General features: G+C 41.4%; 4 protein-coding genes across 6 annotated transcripts in view; 3 read left to right on the top strand and 1 right to left on the bottom strand.

Moving 5' to 3' along the window:
• Positions 1-491: 491 nt before the first annotated feature.
• On the top strand, positions 492-8146 carry rsrc2 (arginine/serine-rich coiled-coil 2). Of its 2 annotated transcripts, XM_071920365.2 has the most exons (10): positions 492-603; positions 2073-2214; positions 3217-3257; positions 4950-5128; positions 5474-5605; positions 5731-5847; positions 6524-6609; positions 6722-6999; positions 7171-7260; positions 7389-8145. In XM_071920365.2, exons 1-10 carry the CDS (start codon positions 598-600, stop codon positions 7572-7574), a joined length of 1257 nt encoding a protein of 418 aa, XP_071776466.1. In that variant the 5' UTR covers positions 492-597; the 3' UTR covers positions 7575-8145. The 2 variants fall into 2 exon arrangements, with proteins under 2 accessions (XP_071776466.1, XP_071776467.1); XM_071920366.2 differs by lacking the exon at positions 5731-5847 and having other exon boundaries at positions 7389-8146.
• A 181-nt stretch (positions 8147-8327) lies between these two features.
• Positions 8328-10325, bottom strand: LOC139928068 (uncharacterized). Its single transcript, XM_071920424.2, has 4 exons — positions 10133-10325; positions 9475-9604; positions 9242-9375; positions 8328-9145 (listed from the first exon to the last, which is right to left on the bottom strand). The coding sequence occupies exons 1-4, from the start codon at positions 10250-10252 to the stop codon at positions 8348-8350; spliced, it is 1182 nt and encodes a 393-aa protein (XP_071776525.1). The 5' UTR covers positions 10253-10325; the 3' UTR covers positions 8328-8347.
• A 1431-nt stretch (positions 10326-11756) lies between these two features.
• Positions 11757-19064, top strand: zcchc8 (zinc finger, CCHC domain containing 8). The gene is made up of 14 exons (XM_071920373.2): positions 11757-11935; positions 12485-12527; positions 12611-12685; positions 12784-12880; positions 12961-13038; positions 13197-13300; positions 13591-13656; positions 13776-13836; positions 13922-14058; positions 14174-14316; positions 14449-14564; positions 15299-15385; positions 15821-15929; positions 17716-19064. The coding sequence occupies exons 1-14, from the start codon at positions 11764-11766 to the stop codon at positions 18648-18650; spliced, it is 2223 nt and encodes a 740-aa protein (XP_071776474.1). The 5' UTR covers positions 11757-11763; the 3' UTR covers positions 18651-19064.
• Positions 19065-21460: 2396 nt separating this feature from the next.
• The window catches only part of clip1a (CAP-GLY domain containing linker protein 1a), a 29846-nt gene continuing 27113 nt past the window's right edge, over positions 21461-24193 (top strand). For both annotated transcript variants that reach the window (XM_071920361.2, XM_071920360.2), the window contains exon 1: positions 21461-21593. The gene's annotated coding sequence lies outside the window, so the exon portion shown is untranslated. The remainder of the gene's footprint in view (positions 21594-24193) is intronic.

Genomic DNA, 24193 nt, shown 5'->3' with positions numbered 1-24193 from the left:
GTCTAGCTTTAGAATTTGGCGGGTTGTATAGAACCTCCTTGCTCCAGGGCGGGGCGAGGGAAAGCGGAAGTCGGAGATGCTTGTGGTGTTGCCAGACTTGATATTTTTCCGCTCTATTTGGCTACTTTTGATTCCGTAAGTAGTTTAGAGATTAGAGATGCATTTTACATGTATTCATCATATTGAATCAAGGGCAATTTAAATATATTATGATTTTAAAGAAAATGTATCAGAAAAATACAATTTACCCGTATTTTTCCCATTGTTAAAGCTTAGCAAATAATTTGCTGGCTGTGTATAGGAGATAGCCCTTTAGAAATCCAGATGCAGTAAAATCATTACCATTGTGATAAAAACCCGCTTTGGTACTCAGGAGTATCTCAAAAAAATATTCAATTGGAATTGAATTGGCTCAGATTTAAATGTGTTGTGCTGTACTGTTAAACAACTCTATTTGGAGTTTTCCTGAATGTAGGGGATGCTAGGGGTAAGATCTGGCAACCAAGACCAAGACACAGCGGCTAGCTAGCTACCTTTCCGTGTACGTTTGCCCAACAAACAAAAGCAGCCGTTTTGCATCGCGTCTGCATCCAGATTATGTCGGTAAGTAACGTTACAGAGAAAAGAATCGAAATGTACACGAACATAACATCATCTAAATAGCGTTAATGTAAGTTCATGATTCTATTCAAATGTCTATTTTCACAAAGATGGCGTCTATATACTCGTCTTAAGTGCGAGTAAAAGGTTAACGTTAGCTTAGCGGCCTAGCTAATGCTAACATGGCTAACCAGGGATGATGGAGCAGAGGATGATTTGGCTAACTAGCTTCTTCGTTTATTAGTTTGACCAGTGGTTCCGTATCTGGTGATACATTTACACCGACAAAGCATGACCATTACACCGACTTTTATCCACCGGATGGCGTATTACGAATTAATTACTCAACGATGGCCACATATTGATGTCAGCAGCAGATCATATTAAGATAATCTCTGTGATAAGTCGCTAATTGTAAGTGTTGTGATTACAGGACAACACGGATTATCAAGTTTGGAAAGTTTGTACGGATAGCAGCCACTAGCCCAGGCAGGAACAATAATTTTAGTAGTCTCTGCAGACTGTTGAGGCAATGTAACGCACATTTTGTGTTGTTGCATTATCACAACAGTCTCTACTGGACTCAGTTGATTGAACCGGCACAAGAATTAGAAATGGGAAATATTTGGCATACATTTCATATCGCTGTATTTTCGATGATAATTATTTTGTATTTTAAAAACTCCCATTTCCACCCAGGACAGTAACACGATCAAATCAGTATTTATTTGACACTATGCAGATCCACAAAGGTTGCATTTTGTGACAATTTGCAGCGTTTGTGTGGCCACTTACAATGAGATGAGTGATTGAGTCAAGATACAAAAACAGGCCTGCAATAATGCATGCATTTTAACTGTTATTATCACTGCCGCTTAGTGGCTACAGACCTTAAGGCAAGGTTTTCATTAAGGCCCGTTACTAAAGACTGTTGCTTAATCCACAGTTAATTGCTGTTCAGCATGGATGTTTGTGCGATGTTTTCACAGCGTTGAAGAACTGTCCATAGAAACATACTATCCAAAATAACTGCAAGCTCAAAGAACTGTAAAGGAAAACTTAGTCAAACTGTTTACACATTTTACATTTTTGAGCGCAATATTCCACAATATTTTCACACTATTTTCATAAAAGAAATCCACCCCTGACAAACTATTTTTTGTAAACCAAAAATTTCTGTCAACCACTGTGTTTTAGACAGGTAGTGTATTTTACTGCTGCATGTACTATATTATACTCTGCTACAAGATACACTATAATGTTATAAATTCCTTATGTGTTGGTACTTAAGCCAACAACATCATAAGTGCCAGTTTTAATCTAAGTTTTTCTTATGGGCTAATATCAAGAACAGAAATAGTGCAGTAAATGTAACACTTGTGTGCCTTTTGGAATGTATACAAGTAGGACACTACTACTGTACTGAACAACACTGACTTGCTGATGTGTTGTCTCGTGTCCATTTGTTTCAGGCAAGCGACGACGACTCCGTTGACTTCAGAACAGGCTCCCCGGCTCATCACAGAAAAAAACACAGCATGGAGTCATCCAAATCTCCCAGAAGCTCCAAACACCACCACTCACGGTCGAGGTCGCGCTCCAGGGACCGAAAACGTTAGTGTTCAGCATCAGTATTCACACATACAGAAAATTCGGGAAGAACTATGGCAGTGGAGTGAGATTTGCTTGTGTTTTTTATAGGGCTGCACGATATGGAGAAAATATGCGATGTGCGATAAACTTGTTGGATGTTGCGATGGCGATATGAAATGCGATAAATACAGAGATTAAGGCATACTATTTCAATGTGTCTCTGATTGCATGTGCTGAAAGTATGGACCCCAACAATGAATACTGTTTGCTGTGTAATGAACTAAATTTCCAGCATTAGTGCAAACTTTATTCTTTTCTTAAGTCCAAAACCTAAAGCACAAAAGATGCTTTGTCATCCAACCCACCATCTTCTCCTTGTCTCTAAAATCAAAAAAGCTGTAAGAAGGATTTTAGCCCTTCCCATAATGCTTTGCTTTGCCAATTGTTCCGGTCAAAACGCTGCCAGCCGACTGCCGTTCAGTCGTACTGCGTAATACTGTTGCTGTAACAGCAAGTAATATTAAATTAAATTTAATTAAATTAGATGTAGTTGTTGTCACTTTATTAAGTTACAGCAACAGTATTACGCTCTCTTCCAGTTATTGCAGACCTTTGCGATGTGTTTATTGCAGAAATTCAAATCGCGCTAATGATAAAAATACGATACATCTTTCAGCCCTAGTTTTTTATCAGTTGAATGTAAGGGAAGAGTACAGACAGTCACCCATTCATTCTGACAGTTTATTTGTTTACATTTGTTTATTTGTCAAAGGAAAGGCAGGTGTGATCACTTTCCCTGATCTTAGGAATACATTTTTACCTCTACCAATGAAGTTGGAAGGAGTTAATGTTTTCATCCCTGTCTGTTTGTTAGAAAGAAACCTCAAAAAGTTACAAAACAGATTTGGCTGAAATTTGGTGGACAGATTGGCCCTTGCTTTACCGAGTGCCTTCTAGTTTGTGCTTTTAAAAATCTTTTCTGCTGTTTTCTGTAAGCCATACTGCAAATCTGGTGTTTTACAGGTGACAGGAAGCACAGGCGAAGTCGCAGCAGGAGCAAAGAGGTAATTAACGATTTCATTTCTCTTGATCTAAAGCACATTTGCTGTCATTTTGAATGCCTATAGTTAGTTTTAGGCTGGGGTAAGTATGTTTAATCAGGTCAAATGTGTAATCTAAATCAAAGCTAAAAACTGTAGGTTCCCAGATGGTCATGGGCTTACTCACATGGAAAGGGCCCTTTTTTTGTCCTCCCTATGTTGACATGTCTCAAAGGAACCTTTCATCCTTGGATATCTGTCACTAATTGTAACCATATTATATGGTGAAGAGTAGATTTTTTTTTTCTTTATTTTTTTGTTAAATCCTGTGTGTAGATCACATGATAACATTTCTACAATAAATCATACTCAGCGTGCTAATGCACGAAGAGACTGAACAGAAGACCCTGCTGACATAGCAAAATAATATGCCTACTACTGGGACAGGTAACTATCTGCCATTCAAACTCCTATTTGCCTTACACAATTAAGTAGACAAATTGGAATTAACTCTTGCATCTTTTACAGCTAGGGATGGGCATAATAAATCTTTCATTTAACCCAAACAGACATTTAGCTCAGCTTGAATCTCATGGATTTTTTTGATTTTTTTTAATGTTTTGTTTTCTTTGAGTAATTACACCTGTTACATTTGTCCCTAATTCTGATCTTTTTTTGCTACCTCACTATATTTGGCGCAAGGCTAAATAATTTGTCCATATTTAAGAGGTGTGACCCCCTTTTCTGTGTCGTGCCAGGTCATAGTAATGAATAGCAGTTGCAAACTAAATGCTCTCATGAGAAAAACATGGTGCAACTCTGTTATACAGAGAGGCTGAACTTAATAAGTGGCAGGTAGAATTAGCAACAAAAAAAAAGCACTGAAATTATAGGCCTTTTTCATTGTGTTTTAGGCAGTAAATTAGTGCATTTCATTTTCGTTTTATAAGTGTGTGTTGTATGATGTAGACTTTCTAAAAATGGACTTCTTAATTTGATTATTTGATTTGATTAAGTAATTAATCAGTTAAAATTAAGTTGGATGCCCATCCCTATTTACACCTTTCGCTTTTACACTTTTACGCCTGAGAATTAAATCTTGGAAGTTTGCATGCACGTTTTCAAAGGGCCGCTACAGTGGGGGATTTTAAAGAAGACTTTGACCTGCTATTTTCAGAATGATTGAATTGTCAAATGGGTTGTCTTAAGACATGTTTAAGTATTACTTGAGTAATGAAAATGCTTGGAATGGCTTGTATTAAGGCAGCTCTTGTTTTATGTAGCTCTGTGACCAAAATCATTCAGGTAGACTGCAAGAGATGTGACACTTTTAAGTGGCCCTTTTTAAAACATTACTAGAATTATTTTTGAAGTGTTTGAAGTAAGTATTTCTTTTATACATTCAGTAGGATAATTCTATGATACTTCTGCCTTTTAACATCAATCAGTGACAAAATGAATTGATAATTGGCTGGCTCCATTTAATTCCCGTATTAATACTGCAGTTAGTGCAGTCGTAGCAGGCCGAACACAGAAATGCCAACTTACATGTTCTGAAAATGTCTTTCTGTACATGTTATGGAAATGGATCTTAAATGACAAGTTGTTTTTTTTTTCAGCTTATCAAATTTATTACGTATCTTCTGCTGAAAGCCATGGTACTAACTCTTTTTGTTGCACTATTTTCCTGAAAGAGACAACTTCTTCTTAAAACAGGCACGAAAGAGGGACTCTGAGAAGCCGTCAAAATCTCACAAAAAACTGGACGAGCAGTATGAGCAGAGCGAGAGGGGCAAGGAGCGGCTTTCAGCAGAGAATGGAGAGGAGCGATCCCGACGCAAAGACAGGAAGCCCTCCAGGGCGCGGAGCCACTCCAGGTCACACTCACGAGAGAGGTGAGTCTGCTAATTAACCTGCCTAAGGCAATCAGTGTAGCAGGCCCTGTAACTTCTTTTAAGACACAAAAGAAAAGTCATAGTTTCTGACTTTTGCAGATTTGACCTTGTTGACGCTATAGGCTAATGGAGTCTGCAGTTACATTTAAAGTAGCATAGTTAAGAGAAGTGCTACACAAATATAAATGTTATCATTATTAGTGGTAGTAGTCTCTCTCACATACCACTTAACATCGTTGATAAAGGCCATCTGTTCTGATCATTTTAACAGGGCTTAACTGTGGTGGCACTTTGATTCATGTTACCAAATTCCCTGATTTATGTTATGGATTTCCTGGCTTTCAGGCGGCATCACAGCAAAAGTAGGGACAAACGGCGATCACGATCACGCAGCCGTGACAGGAAGAGGAAGGCAAAGTCTCGCTCAGGTTCAAGGACCAAACATCGGCACCGTAGCAGAAGCCGCAGTAAAAGCAGGTGGGCTTGATTAACATTCCTCCATGTCTTGTGGGTCTAAATTGTTTTCTCTTCACTTGTCCTGCATGCATGCCATTCAGTCAGCCGCAATATGTCTATTAAGTTGTTTTGGGGTGTTTCTCTAGGGAGCGAAAGAAGAGGAGTGAGAAAGTGCGCAGAAAGAGTCGAAGCAGGTCCGTTAGTCCACCCGCCTTCCGGGGCAGAAACACAGCTATGGATGCACAAGAGGCCCTGGCCAGAAGGTACGGCAGTGACGCACAGGGCGTTCACACTGCTGCCTGGTTGATGGGTCGCTCTATTCTGACCAACTGTGGGCGGTGTGAGAGGCTCTGATTGGTTCTATCTAGTGTCCTAGTACAGCTACGTTTTAAACAGGCAAATTACGCATTTTTGCTCTCTGGTATTGCCATTCATAACATTATATCATTTTAACAAGTTAACATAGCTAGCTGGCAAGTGCTAATTAGGTAGCATTAATTGACATTAAACATTGACCCCAACGATCACCGTTCTCCAAGCATTGTTTTTGAGACGTTTATTCCTGATGTCATTCTAATAAAAGTGTAGAGAACTGGAAAGCTTTGAATGGTTGTAATCAACTTCTTGCCCATTTTGCACTTGCCAGGCAGAGCTGTTGTTGATAAAATGAAATCATATTAGTAGGGAAACAAGGAAGCATGCAAATCTGATTGGCTTGATGGCTGATGACCATGAAAAGTTATGCCATGGCCAACAGTTCTCGGCCGGCAAGCTTGTTGACCGTCCACACATCGGCAGAGTGTCCTGGTCGCTCACCTCTATAGGAAATGAGACTCAAGCTCTAATCCCCATTTATCTCTTTTAGGTATACTGCAGTGAGCACACTGTACTTCCAAAGTTGAATGACTAAGATGAGCCCCTCGTTCTGTTTCTTTCCAGATTGGAGAGAGCCAAGAAACTGCAGGAGCAGAAGGAAAAGGAGATGTTGGAGAAACAGCAGCAGCAGCAGCAGGAGATAGCTGCAGGTGAGAAGGACTATTATTATCAGTTGTGCCCAGTTTTGTAAAGACTTCATCATTTCAGTCAAGATGTAACCACTCACTGTCATCTGTGCTGGTCTCTGTATTTTCTTTACAGTGGCTACTCCTCTGCTGTGCGATACAGTTGCTGCTGCTGCTGCTGCAGCAGCTGCCGCCACCAACCCTGTCCTCAACGTGGCGGCCCTGCTGGCCTCTGGGACGCAGGTCACCCCCCAGATAGCCATGGCAGCACAAATGGCAGCCCTTCAAGCCAAAACCTTGGCAGAGACTGGTATCGCGGTGCCCAGCTACTACAACCCCTCCGCTGTAAACCCCATGAAGTTTGCAGAGCAGGAGAAAAAGAGGAAGATGCTATGGCAGGGAAAGAAGGAAGGGGTAAGATTTTAATCATTTGGTCCTCATTTATCACACAATTCTATGCATGCTCAATTCTTCCTGTGTCGGAACAGGTTTTTAAAAAATATTGACATCAGAACAGGATGTTTCCATATATATGTGCTTCTTCCATTCTTACAAAGTGCTCATTCATCTTTTATATTTTTTAAGGACAAGTCCCAGACAGCGGAGTTGTGGGAGAAGCTAAACTTTGGAAACAAGGACCAAAACGTTAAATTTCGCAAACTAATGGGTATTAAAGTAAGTATAACTGAGTCATTTTACTTACTTCAGTATGTTTGACAATTTTGTTGACTATTTAGTTGAAATACGTTTGAATTTTCCAACCTGGAACTTTCCCAGGTTTATGAAGTTTTCTGTCTTCACAGGCAGATGATGACACTGAAGCTGCTAAACCACTCAATGATGAAGGTTTGAAGACTCTTCAACAGCAAGAGGAGATGTTTAGGAACCTCGATGTTCAGTATGAGATGGCCAGGTCCCAGACACACACCCAGAGGGGAATGGGCCTCGGCTTCTCGTCCTCATTCTCACGCGGAATGGACACCATCTAGTGCCAAACCTTGTGCTGTCTTGGCCTCTCTCAACTAATCATGTAGGTCTACCAGCTCACCGCTAGCCCTCAAGCTTGCATGGATGTTGCTTTGGATCTGTAATTTATTTAGAAACAAAGATCTCACATCTTGGAACATTATAATGTAAATAGCTCGAGGCTGAGTTTGTCTCAGTGTTTATTAATCTGTACATCTTTACAAAATGATGCAGTTTAATGACTGGTTGATGCTGGTTAAAATTCGATATTTGTTTGAAAAATGTGATAGGTTTTTTTTCTTTCCTTTTTTTAACTAAAATATATTATGTGATTGTTTGAAATGGAACATGATGTAGGTCAAGTGAATAATTGTTTACATTCATTTACCAAGAGGCTTTACAGCTTCATCTGAAGTCAATGTAGCATTGTTAGAATCCCTCAGTTTGAATGGAAAAACATTAAAACGGTGGATTGTAATACTGATAAGTTGTCTTCAGAGTCGCCAAGGATAAAGATGGACTTGTGGAAGGAATAATCAAAATTTTCAAATGTTCTTTAAATAAATTAGTTTGTGTTGAATAAGGTTTTTCTTATGTCTCAATTATTTTTTTAACTAAAGTAACAATAACTGCATGAATTGAGAAAGAAGTGTGCATCACAAAACATGTTATTATCCAAAGGAAGAAAGCACAACCTCATTAATACATAAAAAATATATATATATATATATACATACATACATACACACACACACATACACACACACACACACACTCATATATGAAAAACCCACTCCTATTTGCATATAAGACTTGAGTACAGCACATGAGCCACGCCGGTGATGAGGTTGTGGTTTGCGAACTCGAGGATGAGCAGCAGGATGGGATACTCGCTGCGCCTCTTCTCCAGGCTGGACGCGTCGCTCAGGCCCATCCAGTGCAGCAGCAGAGTCTGCATGGCTTCCGGAAACAGCTCTGTGGCCAGTTCCTCCGCAGGCGGCAGGTCGCTGATTCGCTCAATATGCTGAACTTTAAAGCCCTCCACCTTCTGGCTGATGCTACTGTTGGCTGCGTGAAACTGCCGGCCGAGCCAACATCCTACAGAGTTCAGCAGGGGGCTTGAATACACCGAACCCCAATTCTTGGCCTCCAGCAGCGCCAGCACAGTTTCTGCCACATCCTTTTCCTCCAGATTCCCGTTCACACACCGATCAGTGTTCTCCAGAAGCAGCAAGGCGGTCTCCAGCTGGTCTGTGCAGCCTTGACTCTCAGAGGAGAGTTTTTCCTCCAAGCTGTGCAGTTTCTGTCTCAGGGTGGATAAAATTAGTTGGACAGGCTCTGTTGGCAAGCTCTCCTTGGGGAAAGAACAGTAATCGTGATCTGCAGAGGTGTCACCACAGGGACCGGTGTCAATCCCACTTACATCCACCAATTCCCCAGGAACTTGGCAGTGCTGTGGGTGTGACATCAGTGTAACCTTTAACTCTTTATCAGACATCTCAGTGATGCTACTGGATGCTGCAGAGTCAAGCTGCACACTGAGGTTGTAGCTCATTTTCAGAGGGCTGTCATTTATCTGGGATTTCCAAACGCCCTAGAGAGGGAATACACAACCGCACATCAAACATCTTGGGATTGATTTAACCAAAAGCTGCATGCAGAAACATAGGCTACATAGTGTGAGTTGTACCTGAAAGTTCTCCAGCACGGCAAGCTGTTCTTGTTTACTGTACATTTCAAAGGCAACTCGAAACAGTCCCTGGATGCTGTAGAACCAGAGGCTGTTACTTGCAGTAGGTACCTTCAACCCATGGAACCTGAATGCTGTAACAAACCGGTGGGGAAAACAAAACTGTAAACACTTTGTTGTCTGTGTATGTGCAGCTTTGTTAAGACATACTAGTGTATTTATGGTTCTACTACCTGAGGAAAACTGTATTTTTGTGGCCAATCCTTTCTTGGCAAACTTGGCATGGTATCTGGGGTGGTTCTCTGTACGAATGTCAGTATTAGAGAAGAGATCAGCTCCTAAATAGAGAGGAACAACTGGACCCTGAAATAGAAACAGACTAGAGATGATAAATATGATGCCACTTCCTCCTCGAGGTCCTACCTTGAAATACATCTGCAGATTTTATGTTAAATGCACAATCCCTTGCTCATCCACTAGATTATCTGTAGAATGTGTTGGCAATATCATAATATATTTGGGGGACAATGTTACACATTTGAGGAAGTAGGTAGGCTACATCATGACATATGTCGGAGGTGGTATAAAGTCATAAAAAACGACACAATTTATTGTTTTCACAGCATTTCTGTTATCGTTGGTCAAAATGTTATTCTTTAGTATTTGGCTTCATTTTCAAATACAATAATAAGAGGTTGTGTATAACTGACAAATTATGAATGGGTGTTTGGTCCTGCCTGGGTAGGGGTGTGTAATGATGATGATGGTCAATAGCTCCCTCTAGCGGACAGCAAGGGTTATGGGGCCATGCGGATAAGATTAGATCCAACGAACCTTCGTTGACTAGGAAAAACAATTATCTTTGGGTTTGAAGTGGCACTTAACACTCACCTTGTTGGGACATTCTGTTAGCCTGAACGAGGTTAGATTTACCAAGTAAATAAAGCGAAATTTCCGTGTGCCTCCGTCGCACCGTGGTAACGTTAAGTGGACAGTTGGGCAACTTGACATTGTTAGGAACAGTCCTCTAGGAAGACTGGGATATTTCACCTAGATATAAAAAATTAGACAAATAGCAACAAAGGGAAACCAACCTGACTACGCAACAGTAAAACAGACAGTACCCTTTCAGTTTGCCCAAAGGGTTTTTAAGCCCTCAGCGCTGTCTAAGGGCGGCGCCATATTGCTCCTCCCCCGAAACACGACTGCGCCCATGCCCTTTACTGTAAGTACTAGCTTCCGAATGAGAAACGTTTGAGTCAATCACGTGGTAATTCTGAGTAGGAAATATGGGAACTTAAGTCTCTCTGAACTGACAGTAAAAAAGCACAGAAATGCGTCAGTGCAGCAACAAACATGGCTTGTTGCTAGGCTACAATACAATTTACAATATCAGTTTAAACTTAAAATTACTCCTCCGAGTCATTCAGAGGAAGCTAGTATAGTATTGGTTGATCGTAAAGTAACAGTAAAGAGAAGGAAGGCAACAATGACTGAGCGCACAGTTGCCATCTTGAGGTTTCCATGGAGGACAAGAGAGTTTGCAGGTTTTCATTCCAACCAAGTTTCACTTAACACACCTTGAGAGGAGGAACTAATCAGTGAAATCCCCTGGTGTAGTCAGTTGGAATGAAAACCTGTACAGCCAGCACTACATAGCACTATACCCAACGCTGCTTAGGAAGACAGACAGGTGGCAACCTGATTTTTTTTTAGATTTTATATTGTCTGGGAGGAGTTTAAACAGTGGCCAAGTGTTACCTAGGGATGTTGGCCTGACAGGCTCCTCCCTGTGTTTCGGGGGAGTAGTTAAAGGCCCCATATTCTACACTTTCCAGTGTTTTATTTTATGTCTTGAAGTCCATTCAAAGCTGTTTCTCTGGTGTCATGTACCAAAAACACTCAATCCATTTTTACACATTCATTTTCCAGCATCTCTCTGAGCCTTACCAAGAACAGGCTGTTTCTGTTGCTGTGTCTTTAAGTCTCATTAATATTAACGACCCCTCTGTTCTGATTGGCTAACCTTTCAAGAGTGAAACATGAGATACCACAGACACAGAGCAGGCAGCAGACAGGTAGGGAAAACTCTCCGGTAATAAACAATAACAACCGCTCAACCACTTTGTTAAAAAAAACACTTTGTTAGCCTACTATTTCTTACAAAAATGATAATGTGACGCCACAAAGTTCAGCTCGTTTTGAGGCACGGTTTTCTAATATGGATTGTGTGGATTTAGTTGGCTACCGTACGTTTCGATACATTCACGATGTTTAGATAGCACATCCAACTCCTTTATAATCAAAGAGGCAACGGAAATCCAGTTTTACACGATATGGGACCCATGAAGCCTGTAAGACAGCGTCGTGGGCTTAACACCCTTTCAGTTCCTACTCTCCAGCTCCAGCCTTGTTTACATCCTGGTTATAAACACGTCACATGACGAGGACCAATGAATTACGTGAGTAGCTGTTTTGACCTCTGAACCCACGTCCTGCCGTAGGCGCAGAGCTGGTCAAAGATGGCTGAGGTTGATTTCGGCGACAGTGAACTGTTTGAACAACTGGATGACACCGCTCCTGTCCCAACACACATTCGCTTCACGGATGAAGAGGAAGGCCTGGAAGAGCCCGGCCTCCTCCGGGGCAGGTTGGAGGAGTGCGAGGACAATATTCAGGGACTGATAGAGGAGAATATCCTTTGCGCTATGTGTTAGCTGTGGCTAACGTTAGCTAGCGCCGTTAGCCATCTGCCAACGCTTCATGTAGACCAGGAGATATAATGCAAATGTATGCTTAAGTAATATCACACGAGAGGGAGTGCAGTTATATTGTATATCAGCACAGCTGTGATTCGGTTGTAGATAAAAACAGCCGTGCTGATATACAGTATAACAAAACGACCTCTAGTCTGATACTGCTTTTATACAACAGTTCTATAAACAAAGATATTTATCAAGTAATTTGAGACAACAGATGATGTCTTTTGTCTTATATTCGTCTCCGCCAACAACAACAGTTTCCTCAGGATTCCACTACCAAGTGTTGCCAAGCAAAACATAAACTGTGTACATTAGAAAACCTGTAAAGCCGAGTGATACCAAAACGTCCCAGTGCTGTCATACTGTATAAGCACTTATGGAATGCCTCCTGTCCAATCAAATGACTCCACTGGAACTAACTGTTGTATAATGATAATTATCTTGGTAGTCTTTCTGTCTATTTCCTTAACTTACAGACCACATAAGGGTTTGAAAAGAAAATTGAACATCTTGACAAGACCAAGGTAAATTAACTGATACCACTTAGCAATGCACACTATATATTGTTGAAAAATGATCACCTAGTAATTTTCACCCAACTTTACAGCAATATCAATGTTGAAGATGTCAACATCGATGGGCCTCTTCTTCAGATCCTTTATACAAACAATATCATCTCAAAGTAAGTAATTGTTTCTCACCACTGACTTATTTGTCCCATTGTGATCTGCGTAGGAGATTACTATTGCAAATATTGTAATAATAAATACTTCCCACCAGGCAGTGTCGTCAAGAAATTGAAGATTGTATCTGCAGTGTGATTCAGAAGCACCAGGGAAATCAAAAGAACAATTCCTCCTTCCAAATGAAACCTCAGGTATTCATCCAGAATATTATTTATTATGAGATGTCAGTAAAATTATGATATAGCTGAATACTTTTCTGTGCTTTTTGTAGAATTCAGCTGTTGTTATGGAGGAAGATCAGCAGGTGAAGTCTTCCAGTGGCATAAAAACAAAGACAGAGGCCTTCACTGTGAGTATTTTATGGTATATCTGTGTGGTTTGCTGTCAAACATTTTAAAATTACCGTAATTTTATACTTTCCCAGCTTGCTGTGTGTGACCCTCGGTCATGTAAAAAGGACTTTTTCAGGTAATTCCATGAAAACTTTTTCTTGTTTTTCTGTCGCAGGTGGTTGGAAGTGTCTTATATTTCACTACTTTCAGCGTTGATAAACTTGGACAGCCTCTGCTGAATGAAAACCCCCAGCTGACAGAAGGATGGGAAGTTCCAGCGTATCTTTAAGATTGCCAAACTGACACCTGGTCAAACAGGACATTCCCTCATTTTAGTCTGTATGGGTAACTGTAGTCCGTTTAGTCATTTGCTCAGTGCAGACTGGTTTTGTCAAGGGAGAGGAATAATGTCTTCTAGTAAAGGTCTCCATGTTTTTCTTTTAGATTTATTAAAATAACAGGCAGCACTTGAGCAGGGATTATATTGAGGAGAAGTAAAGTAGACAAGGTAATGATTGTGATGCTGTGTTGTACACAAACAAGATATAACTTCCTGAATTGTCGCAAAGCTATCAGCAGGTCTTCAGCCAGGTCATTGGCACAGATGGACAAGAGATAGAAATGAAAGATAAAAGGTATGAGTATGAATGAAGCTTTATTTACTTTGCAACTTATTTCTATGACTCTCTTTGTCAAGTAGCTGTGTGGCATATTTCTAAATAATGACAGTCTGTCACTGATCTGTTCATTGTAGACCCAAGTCTATGTGTTTCAACTGTGGCGCAAGCGGTCATCAGCTGCGAGACTGTCCCAAGGTAAGAATAATGAATCATTAGTATGGCATGGCATTTTTTTAAAAGTCAGAACTTGAGTTGTATTTGTACATGATCGCTTTCCCAGCCAAAAGACATGGCCCAAATTAATGAGAGAAGAAAGGAGTTTTCTCAGAACAACAACCAGACCATCCAGAGCGGCCAGCGATACCATGCTGACGAAGTCGAGGAGCGGTTCGCGAAATATAAGCCTGGAATCATGAGGCAGGATTGTTATTTTGTAATAGCTCACACAACAATTGAATCACTTGCAATATCTTGTGTAACAATTTAAGTTACTGTTTTCCCAAGTTTCTTACTGTGTTGTGGTTTTGAACAGTGAGGAACTGTTGACAGCATTGGGAGTTGGTGTCAACACCCTGCCTCCGCTGATTTACCGCATGAGGCAGCTAGGCTACCCACCAGGTTGGCTCAAAGATGCAGAGATGGAAAACTCTGGCTTAACGCTATACGACGGAACAGGTTTGTTTTCAATGAAGATGAGAACTTTGTGGTGCCACAGTTCTGCCTGGAACAAACTACTGACAAACATAACAATCATTCATTTGAAATTTATAGGGATTGAGCTGCATCTTTGTTTTTGCTCTCTTCTAGTTTCAAATGATGGAAATATAACCGAGGATACCAATGGACAAAAAGTCTCTTATGATGTTTCCAAACTGGTAGATTTCCCAGGCTTCAATGTACCTGCACCAAACAAAGCGAAGGATGTAAGTCTACAGCAGAGGGCATAATATTTTCAAATGTTGGACTCACTAGTCCTGTGAGTCCCAGTGTTTTGCTCATTGTCTTAATTTTCTAGTTCTCTCTTACATGCAAAAATGGACAACTGGATGCAATACTCGTTTGTCCCCAAAACAAATGGGCATATAATATTCTGGATTTGTTCAGTTCAGTTCAGTGGTCTACTTTTTAGGATTGTGTTAAAAAGGGAAAATGTATTTTTTGTGTTTTTGTTCTAAAATGGGGAAAAAAACCTGACACAATATTCCAGTTGTTTATTTATTGTTAAGTTTTTTTTATTTTTTTAATGGAAAATGTGTCACTGATCAGGACACAAGACCTTGATGATGTCGGAATTGGAGCTCTATTTACTTAAAGCCAGTGGGCTTAGGGTCTACTTTTTTCGAGCCAGTGAGATTCTTGTCTTCTTGAGCCACGTGTGCGTTGCAACATGTTCTTTGCAAAAAATTATTTCCCGTCTCATTTTGTGTGTCATGAGACTCAGGAATCAGGATCATAATAGCACTATACACTATTTTTCAAGTCTGAAATATTTCAGTGCCTTTCGGTGGCAGGGCATCTTTACAATGGGAAAAGTGGCTGCTGCATTCTGTAGTGCAGACAATGTGGGGCCGTTTCCAACATCCAACTTTAGATCTGTCTGTTAATCCAAGTGTCTCACTCTTTTTCTTTTTTTTTTCTCATTTTTCCTGACCTCTAGGAATACATGCAATATGGTTCCATTCCAATGCAGTACAACCACATGAAGCACAACTTTGCCGCCTACTTGTCCAACAATTTTCCTGTGGTAATTATCAGAAACCCCTCAGTGGTTGGGTTTCTCCCCCCAAAACACTATGCACGTTTCTCTCCACCACTAAGGTCACAACTCCCTTCTATCTTTCTATCACAACAACTTCCCATCCGACAATCTATCATACCTGCAACGTACTAATTTTCCTCCTTTATAAAATCAGGTGGACAGGTGGAACATACCTGTTCAGCAGTTATACTCCTATTATACTTGTTTTTGTTAAGGGGCAAAGCCCTTAAATGTGGCACACTCCTAGTTAGATGTCATCTTCTTCAGCCCCCAACGCACCCTATACTCGGCAATTCTGAATTCTTTGCTCTGTGAGTCGGGCAATGACTTCAAACCAGGAGACCACCGTCTTTGAGCATGTAGGGTATTGTTTGTCCACTTGGTATGTGTCTAATTTTATTTATTATACCCTGCCCACAGCCTGGTGCCACCTGCAACAAGAGACGACATGAATCTGACTCGACTCCGCAGCAAAAGAAGAGGAGAAGGTCAAGTCCTGACAAGAGCTCAGATATGGATATTGACTCAGGTAGCTGTTCATCAGAATCACTTTATTCACAGAGTACAATAACTGTTCAGGAATTTGTCTTGACATATCAACTAACACAGTGACATAAGGGCATAGAGGCACCTATGGTACAGGGATAACAGGACACTACTTTCACTGAAAGGGGACAGTGCAAGGCATACAATAGCAAATAGATTATAAAAGACATTATCACACCATAGGTTACAGTCTGTGGGGAAAATGGTCACTATGCACACTGACTGGTCAATACCTACATTAACCTACTACATGATGAATGTGCACATTAACCAGTAGGTGGATGGAAAAAGGTTCTCACAATGGAAAATCTCTTCACTTGCCTCCCTCCACAGGGGGGTCAGAGTGCAGCGATTGCCACTCTGCTGGAGTTACAATAGGTTCTTTTAAAATTAAAATTAAAAAAGCATGTTTCGGTGCATGTAGGCATACACCTTCTTGCAATCCATGTGTGTAAAGATGTATAAAAAAAATCCTTCCTTCTCACAGTTGGGCCTATCATTTGAAAGAATCGACCATAACACCATAGAGTCAATAACCTGTTAATGAGGCTCTACTGTATCAGCAAACAGTGAACAGCTGGTATCCTTATCTGACTGTGTTATTCATCGGAAGACCTTCACCTGCACAATAAAAGTGCTTTCGTGGGCAAACAGGATGGTCAACCACTGTGCTGTGCATGTGCAGGTGGCACATAGCGTGAGGACTGTGAGAGCCTCACATCCACATTGACAAGTAGATGCACACCTTCACCATGGAGTTGGTAAAAGAACACATGGATCAGTCAGTTTGTACATTTACCATTTTCCTACATTGACTGTAACCTATACATTCGGCAGTCTATCACCATGTGCATTCGGACAGCAAGGCACATAGTATGGTTCCAGCTGTAAACAGGGATTTTGAGTGACCAGCAACTGGATAGTTACACTTAGTTGTTTGAAAAGTAAGTTCTAAGCATCAACATAATCCCTGCGCTTTCAATGGCAGTCTGCATATGTTATGAGTGGAGTGAGATTGTGCAGACAACACTGGGTGCTAAGTAGGATGGGCTGAACAGTGCAGTAATAGGATTATGGTCACATGGAGGTGAGGAGGAGCCCAGAGATAGTCCAGGTACACAGGCGACAGCTCCTGGTTAGAAGTTGTTGAGTTGGAGAGTGGTCTTGGTCTCAGTGGACCGATATCGTCTTCCATAATAAAGTTTTTTGAACAAATGGCTTCCTGTAAATGCAGGGTAGCAGGCAAACCCTCCCTCCCTTTTCTTCGCCTTGCTATCATGCAGCTCCTTCATTGGAGGGCAGCAGACAGTTATTCACCCACTCAGCGTCATGTTGCAGCTTGTTCTTGGAGTGGGAGGCAGAGGAGAACAAGGCTGTGGATTAGTGTATTTTATGCATATTACTGACCACTAAAATTGGACCAGGACTGGTTCTGAAAATTGAGCTTCCTCATTTCCTGCAGGAAGAACCTCTGTTGGGCTCTCCTGGTTAAGCAGGAGATATTTTCATCCCAGTTAAGGGTGTTGGTGATGGTGAACCCTAGGAAGCTGAATGACTCGATTGAGTTCACATTAAACCGTTGACTTCCAGTGATCAATAATAATCTTTATCTTTAGCTTGATGTCCACTGATCTTCTAATTGTATGTCTCAATATATAAAGTAGCTGTAATGTAGATGGATACACAATAATACTCCAATCACTTGCCTCTACTGTTTTGAAACTGTCACTTTTTAAGCTTTAGGTGACTTTATTTGTGTCTTCCCCCAGACCAAGGAACTCCCGGTCATTATCATGGCTCAGGTGGCTTCCAGTTCCAGCCTCCGCTGCCCCCTGGCTCTCCCTCCTTTAGTTCACCTCCTCCCTTACCCCACGGCACACCACCTGCTACTCCCACTCCGCCACCTCTCCCTAAAGGTACACCTCCTCCCACACCTACTAATGGCTCTCCAGCCCTGCGGGGGCGTACCTGGGGAGCGGTCGAGGAGACCGGGGAGGGGATGGAGGACGTCCTGACTCTGGAGGAACTAGAGGAGCAGCAGAGGCTGATCTGGGCAGCTCTTGAAAATGCTGACACGGCCACCAACAGCGACTGCGAGACACCTGCCATGGGAACGCCTGCACCCAGCTCGCCAAGTGTGTCCACGCCCGCCCATGTTGACACGGAAACAGAAATGGAAGACCGTGAGGCTGAGGAAGTGATGGACACAAAGGGATCTGCGGAAACCATCTGTCAGAATAGTGAAAAGCAGGGGAGACCTGAAGTTGAAGAGGATAGTCCTCAGAGTCCTGGCCCAATCAAAGTCCAAGAGGACAGTCCTCATAGTCCTGGTCCAATGAAAGTACCAGAGGACACTCCTCAAAGCCCTGGTCCAATCAAAGCCCCAGAGGACAGCCCTCAGAGTCCTGGACCAATCAAAGCCCCAGAGGACATCCCTCAGAGTCCTGGTCCAATCAAAGTACCAGAGGACAGCCCTGAGAGTCCTGATCCAGAACCCTCTACTCAAGGAGCTGGCGGTGGCAACTCACCTCAGTCTGTCGAGAAGATAGCAGCAGTTCCCCATCGGAGCAAGTTTGCAGCCGGCATTGTTCCTTTCGAAGATACACCAGAATTTACTGAAGTTGCCGAGGCCACAGGGACATACCTTAAGATCAGAGACTTACTAAAAAGTTCACCTCGAAACCTAGCCAAAAACAAAAAATAAGAAATTTAACGTCTTGAATTGAAACCCAGGGATTCCTGTATAAATACGGCAGTTGAATTTCATTTTCATGAGCAGTCCATCTCACGTTTTTTAACTTTTTTTTTTTTTTTTTTTGTACCGAGCTGAATGTCTATGCTGTGTATGAATTTGATGTAATCTGTAAAGAAACAAGGAGGCAGTGGGCATTCAAGGATGCCTCAACAGCTAAAGTTTGTAGGTTTTGACCAGTCACAGATTTTTGTAGCACTAGTTATTACTCATGGGGATTTTTTTTTTTTATTGTAAAGATCTTGTAAAATGGTCTTCGCCTGTTTTAATCATCAGATCCTAGTGTTTATATGGCATTTTCTATTTTTGTCCCAGCTGGGCTTGCTCTAAAAACATTACAAGTAAACCTGTTTGTATTTTGTTCAATATGCTTGATTTAATCTGGCAGCCATGGCGAATGGTACTGTTGTTTGGTGACCTGAGGGGTAGAAACGGGTTGCTGGTAATGGATGCACAAGACCCATCTTGCAGGGTACACCCAACTGGTTTTTGTTGCTACCAGTCTCTCTTTATGTGTGTTTGTATTACAGAGGTATAATGTCTTGCCATTTTACTGTATGTTGACAGCACAGGCAGCCAAATATGTCAGAGTTGACAGCATGACAACCTGACAGAAATACAAAGTAGATTTATTCAGCAGACCTTAAAATACATGCCGGGTAGCCTGGCAGCATGTTCTTCAGAGAGCATGTTGGCCTTTCTGTACATATCTGCAGTCAGCTCTGTTGCTGATAGGGATTCATATTGCATATCGCATTTCATATACTGATATTGGAAGTAGACAGTTTTGTAAATGGGCTTAAAGGAAAATCTGTTCTAAAACAGAAGTTGCATTGTATTCCTATCATCTTGGATAGCTCAGTCTAGATTTGTGAAAATGAACAAGTCTCTGAAAGCTGGAAACAATGGGGCCAAGACCCTCTTAAAGATCGGCAAGATAATGCTGAAGCTGCTCCATACACATTGATAAGTAGAGATATAGACGTTCGGACACAGTAGGCCCAGGGTAAGTCTACATTGGCACAGTACCAGGTTTACGACTGTTGGGAAATCACTGACAAAGCTCATTTTGATGTAAAACCCCTAGTAAGTACTTTGAGTCTAAAAACTCGGCACTCAGTTCATTATTAATTGAAATTAATGTTAATTATATATATGGGCTCTGGTTTCTAGCTTTGGGACAGAGTTGTTTATGTTCTCAAATATTGACTGAACCGTCTAAAGTGCATACACATAAACAATGAAATCTAGTTTAGTATGGATTTTGAAATAACAGAGAAGCAATAAAGTGAAGCAGGTCTTTTAATTTTTTTGTGGATTAAATTTGGTTGTGCTAGATCAGTGAGCATGAATGATGAAATGTTCCGTTTTTATTTGATGTGGAACTATTTAACTAGTGTTTGGCTCCTTAATGTCTTCCACAGCTGCGGTACCTGCTTTTAGAAATGGCACCAGAAAACTGACGGTGGTTGGATCTTTGTGGTATTCCCACAGGTCACTGTAGACCCAGATACACCATTTAGTTCAGGACAAAATAATGGAAGTAGATAAAGTAACAAGTTGATGCCACTTTCAAGAGCCCCAATAGCCGTTGTGTTGATGTAACTAAGCTCAAATTGAAGATAAAACTTTATATTTCCACCGACATGTGTAAATTGGAGTTAGGGCCACGCGAAAACATCCTGAGAGTAATGACTTCTGAGAATAAAGTCATAGTCCGAAAGTCAGAATTCTGAAAATAAAGTAAGAAACTCACAATTTTTACTTGGCTCCTTCTGATCTCAGAGTTCAAATTCATTTTCACGTGGCCCTAATCCTCTTCCGTAGGGGCTGGATGCTGCTCATCAGCCGTTGTTGCCCATCATCACTTCAGTAGACCAACTAACTTCTCGCCTATGACACTGAAGTGGATCACAGGATCTGCCCTAATTTTTCCTGGCCTGGTGGAGGAGAGGGAGCAGTGGTGTCATTCTGGGACAGTTCTGTTTTCCTCTCCTCTCTCCTCCCTCCTCCCATCGAGACCTCCTTAATTTGGCATGCAGAGAGCCATGCTTTTCAAATTACACCATCAATGAGAAGAAACGTACAACCTTTAGAATAGTAATTGAAAGTATGAACCATCAAGATTCAACTGACCTTGAAAATGTGTGACCAAATCTAACATAATCCATAATGAATAAAAGCTTTTAGAGCATATCACAGTCATTAACTACGCCGATCTACTTTTTTGAGAAAACCTCTGTTTTGACCCAGCTGTTGACCAGTCAGTGCAGCCTGCGCTACTTACTTGGCAAACATTAGTTTAGGGTTTAAAATGTGTGTAAGGTTTCATGACTACTCACTTATCAACACTGTTTGACTTCCCTCATAATATACAAAATATATTTTAGTTTATACTTTACCAGTACTTTGGACAAAACTTGATTGATAAATGATTTATGATTTTAACTAGATTTAAAGTAGCCAGCATATAAATCAAGTATAGTTTCACAAGATGCAAAATGTTCCCCAGTACAAGCAAAAAGTTTGGCAGTCAAATAACTGATTCTTTGCGCATTACAGTGTTAAATTGCTGTGACTCACGTTTGGTCACAGAGTATGCTCCTTTTTAGTCCACTGAAATGTAGTAACTAGTTGGTAACTGCAGTGACAGGAAACTTTGTTATGGAAGTTGTTTTGCCTTCGTTACGAAGGCAGGACTGTTCCATCTTACTGAACAAATCATCTTTGGTCCGCACCTCGCGTCGACGTCCCTGTCGGTTGGACAGACAGCTCATCAGCGGCAGGGCTGTGCCTCCCTCAGTCTGAGCCCAGTAGTCGTGGTTATACACTGACTTAGCTTGCTAGCAGTATAATTTTTCTCCAGAAGACGTGGGTTGTACAGAAACATATCAGGTCAGTATTAGCTCACGCCGAGCTCATCTATTTCCACTGCACTTGCTTGGTCTTTTGCCGTCAATAACGGAGGAGAGACTAGACGTTAGGTGGAAGTTGTTAAGATAACGTAGACGTTACTTGAGGTTAATGATAGTTAAGCTAGCTAGCTAGCCAGCCCTTCTCCTGGTCCTAACCACCGGTTCGCCGTATTGCCTGGGCCTCGCTGCTGTTAGCTACTAATCACGTCTATTCTTATCGTGATGACACAGACAGGGATTCATTTAAGCACGACAGATGACATTACTGATAGTGGATGTCTATTGAAACCACACCGTATGGCACGTAATCTTTACAGGTGATATATCTGTACAATTTGTTATGCCGATTCTCAACTTGTAGCGGCAGTGTGCCCTACCGGAGCCTAGGTGACATTGCGGAGACTTTTGGACTTGGGGAATTTGCTACCTAGTCAGTCTCTAGTCAGGCCGGTGGTGTCTAAACTTGTGGATTATATAAAACATGACGCTGCCTAACCAGAAATGTAAATCAGTAAGGTAGGTAACATTGCTTGAAGCTGGAGTTTTCCTGTCTCTGGCTGCACTCTGCTGTAACCAGATGTGCCACCTCATCGACTGCTCTTAGTCCGTTAACGGGACTCAGTGCCGCCCGCACGACGGGATAGGCTGGTTAACTGGACCAGAAGACCAGACCCCAAGACAATTTACTAGTCCGTGTCGAGAAAAAATACCAGTTGCACAGAATATGTCAGTGAAGCAGCCAGTGCTATACAACACTGGAGTGTCTCTACATCAAACCGTTTTGCTGTTTAAAGGTGTGACCTGGGATAATTTGTATGATTGGTCTTAAATTACATCTACTCACATTTTTTCTGTTCTAAAGAGAAAGCAGTTGAGCTTGTTTGGCCTGATATGGCATGACAACTTTTTAAGGTGGTTTGCGACTTTATAAAGCAGAAACGCCCTTTGACCAAGGCCTAAACGTGGTTTTCATTATCCTGGTGTATATTTTACAATTTCAGGTCTCATTTGTGGCTGGACTGTGGAACTTGGCCTAGCAAGCCAGACCTCCCCCCCAGCTGTAAAGAGTCAAAGAGTCTGGTTGGGCCATGCAATGTGGAACTGTACTGATGGCTTTAATCTAGATAAAATGTCCACGTGTAGAACTGGAGGCTTGTTAATTTAAAGATAGGTGAATCTGTATTCACAGACACAGAGGATGCAGGATCCTGCCTCTGTCTTTCTGCCTTGCTAATGCCATTTTAGTGCTTTTATACATCTTCCTCTGTTAGCAGTGGGCTACAATATCACCCCAGCAGATGTTTCCTCTAAAAGGAAGACCACAGCATGCTTTGGCCTTGTGCTAACTACTGATGACAAAAGCAAGACTGTGTGTGTGAGTTGAGTCAGAAAAGACACACTGAAGCCTACTGGCTTGTGTGAACAGTGATGCAATCCCCATCAGGTAACAAATACTTGGAGTTATGAAATGGATGGTGAATTAAAGTTGTAGAGTAGGCTGTTGCAAGTAAATTTAGCTTACGTCTGTATCATAAGTGGTTTTGCACTACGTTTGTCAGCAAGATGTGCCTTGTACTAAAATATGGCGTGTCTAAGCACTGTCTTCTGTTCTTCAATCAGCTGACTCAAATATGTGTTTCTGTAGGCATTCATATGCAGATTGATTTTCTTTGATTCTGTATGGTGAGTTTGTCCAGCATGCTTTTATGCCTCTGATGGAGGGCAGTGAAAATCTTTACAAGGTGTGTCCATACTTTGCTTGTGCATGGCTTAGACAGATACTGGGCGCATAAACTTCTGTCATTAGTCACTGCACATGGAAGTTGATTATTTCTGTGTGATTTGAGAAGTAGGCTAAATCTCAATCCTGTTTTACAGGACATGCCCTCTTCCCGTTTTGGTGAAAGTCAATTTGGTTTTTTAGATCAGAAAAAAAATAAAGCCAGACTACAAGGGATTTGGTATAGCCTAGTACTGAATAAATTTAGCCTCGTTAAGCATAGTGTGAGCGTTTGGGTTTGTAATACAACAGTGAATTAATTTCCCCAAACCTGTGCAAAACATTGACAGGACATTGGTATTTGGCCTTCTTCCTAGTTACAGATTAGAGTGAGAGTCAGCAGCAAAAGATTACTGTGACTGCTGTGGGAAATGTCTCCAGTGTAAGTGGATCATTTTCAACTGACTACACCAGCTCACCAATCGGAGCTGAAATGTTCTCTTGTGCATTCCCATGAGACATTTGTAGTAAGACTTGGTGGTTTTGAAAATACGTCTTTCCGGTGCTTCAAGTTATTCTTAGAGTAGGCCTAAAAAACAATGGCCCAAATAATGCGTATGATTTGTAGAAATATTTGCTGGGATTTAACATAGCCATATGGGGTCAGTCGGACAAGATTTTGAAGAAAGCCGTTTCATTTTTGAGGCTTCAGTTGTTGTTTTTTATAGAAGTTTTAATTTTAAAGATTTATTAGGTCACACATAACCTCTCTTTCTATTATGGCTTTATTTTCTACCATGAAGGCATCAATGATTTGAATGCTTTCTTTAGAGGGCTTGAGCTTGTAGGATCCTCTTGAC

The sequence above is a fragment of the Centroberyx gerrardi genome, chromosome 8 (genome assembly GCF_048128805.1).
Source record: "Centroberyx gerrardi isolate f3 chromosome 8, fCenGer3.hap1.cur.20231027, whole genome shotgun sequence".
Lineage (NCBI taxonomy): Eukaryota > Metazoa > Chordata > Actinopteri > Beryciformes > Berycidae > Centroberyx > Centroberyx gerrardi.
This window is presented reverse-complemented; position numbering and strand designations above follow the sequence as displayed.

Excerpts from the sequence above, each read along its gene's own strand:
- LOC139928068 (XM_071920424.2), bottom strand. The coding sequence starts at position 10,252 with ATGTCAAGTTGCCCAACTGTCCACTTAACGTTACCACGGTGCGACGGA. Across the intron at positions 9,376-9,474 it reads AAAAATACAGTTTTCCTCAG|CATTCAGGTTCCATGGGTTG; the intron begins GTAGTAGAACCA and ends GGTTTGTTACAG. Across the intron at positions 9,146-9,241 it reads CCGTGCTGGAGAACTTTCAG|GGCGTTTGGAAATCCCAGAT; the intron begins GTACAACTCACA and ends TTCCCTCTCTAG.
- rsrc2 (XM_071920365.2), top strand. Across the intron at positions 3,258-4,949 it reads GTCGCAGCAGGAGCAAAGAG|GCACGAAAGAGGGACTCTGA; the intron begins GTAATTAACGAT and ends TTCTTAAAACAG. Across the intron at positions 5,848-6,523 it reads CAAGAGGCCCTGGCCAGAAG|ATTGGAGAGAGCCAAGAAAC; the intron begins GTACGGCAGTGA and ends GTTTCTTTCCAG.
- zcchc8 (XM_071920373.2), top strand. The coding sequence starts at position 11,764 with ATGGCTGAGGTTGATTTCGGCGACAGTGAACTGTTTGAACAACTGGAT. Across the intron at positions 12,881-12,960 it reads CCTTCCAAATGAAACCTCAG|AATTCAGCTGTTGTTATGGA; the intron begins GTATTCATCCAG and ends TGCTTTTTGTAG. Across the intron at positions 14,565-15,298 it reads CACCAAACAAAGCGAAGGAT|GAATACATGCAATATGGTTC; the intron begins GTAAGTCTACAG and ends CCTGACCTCTAG.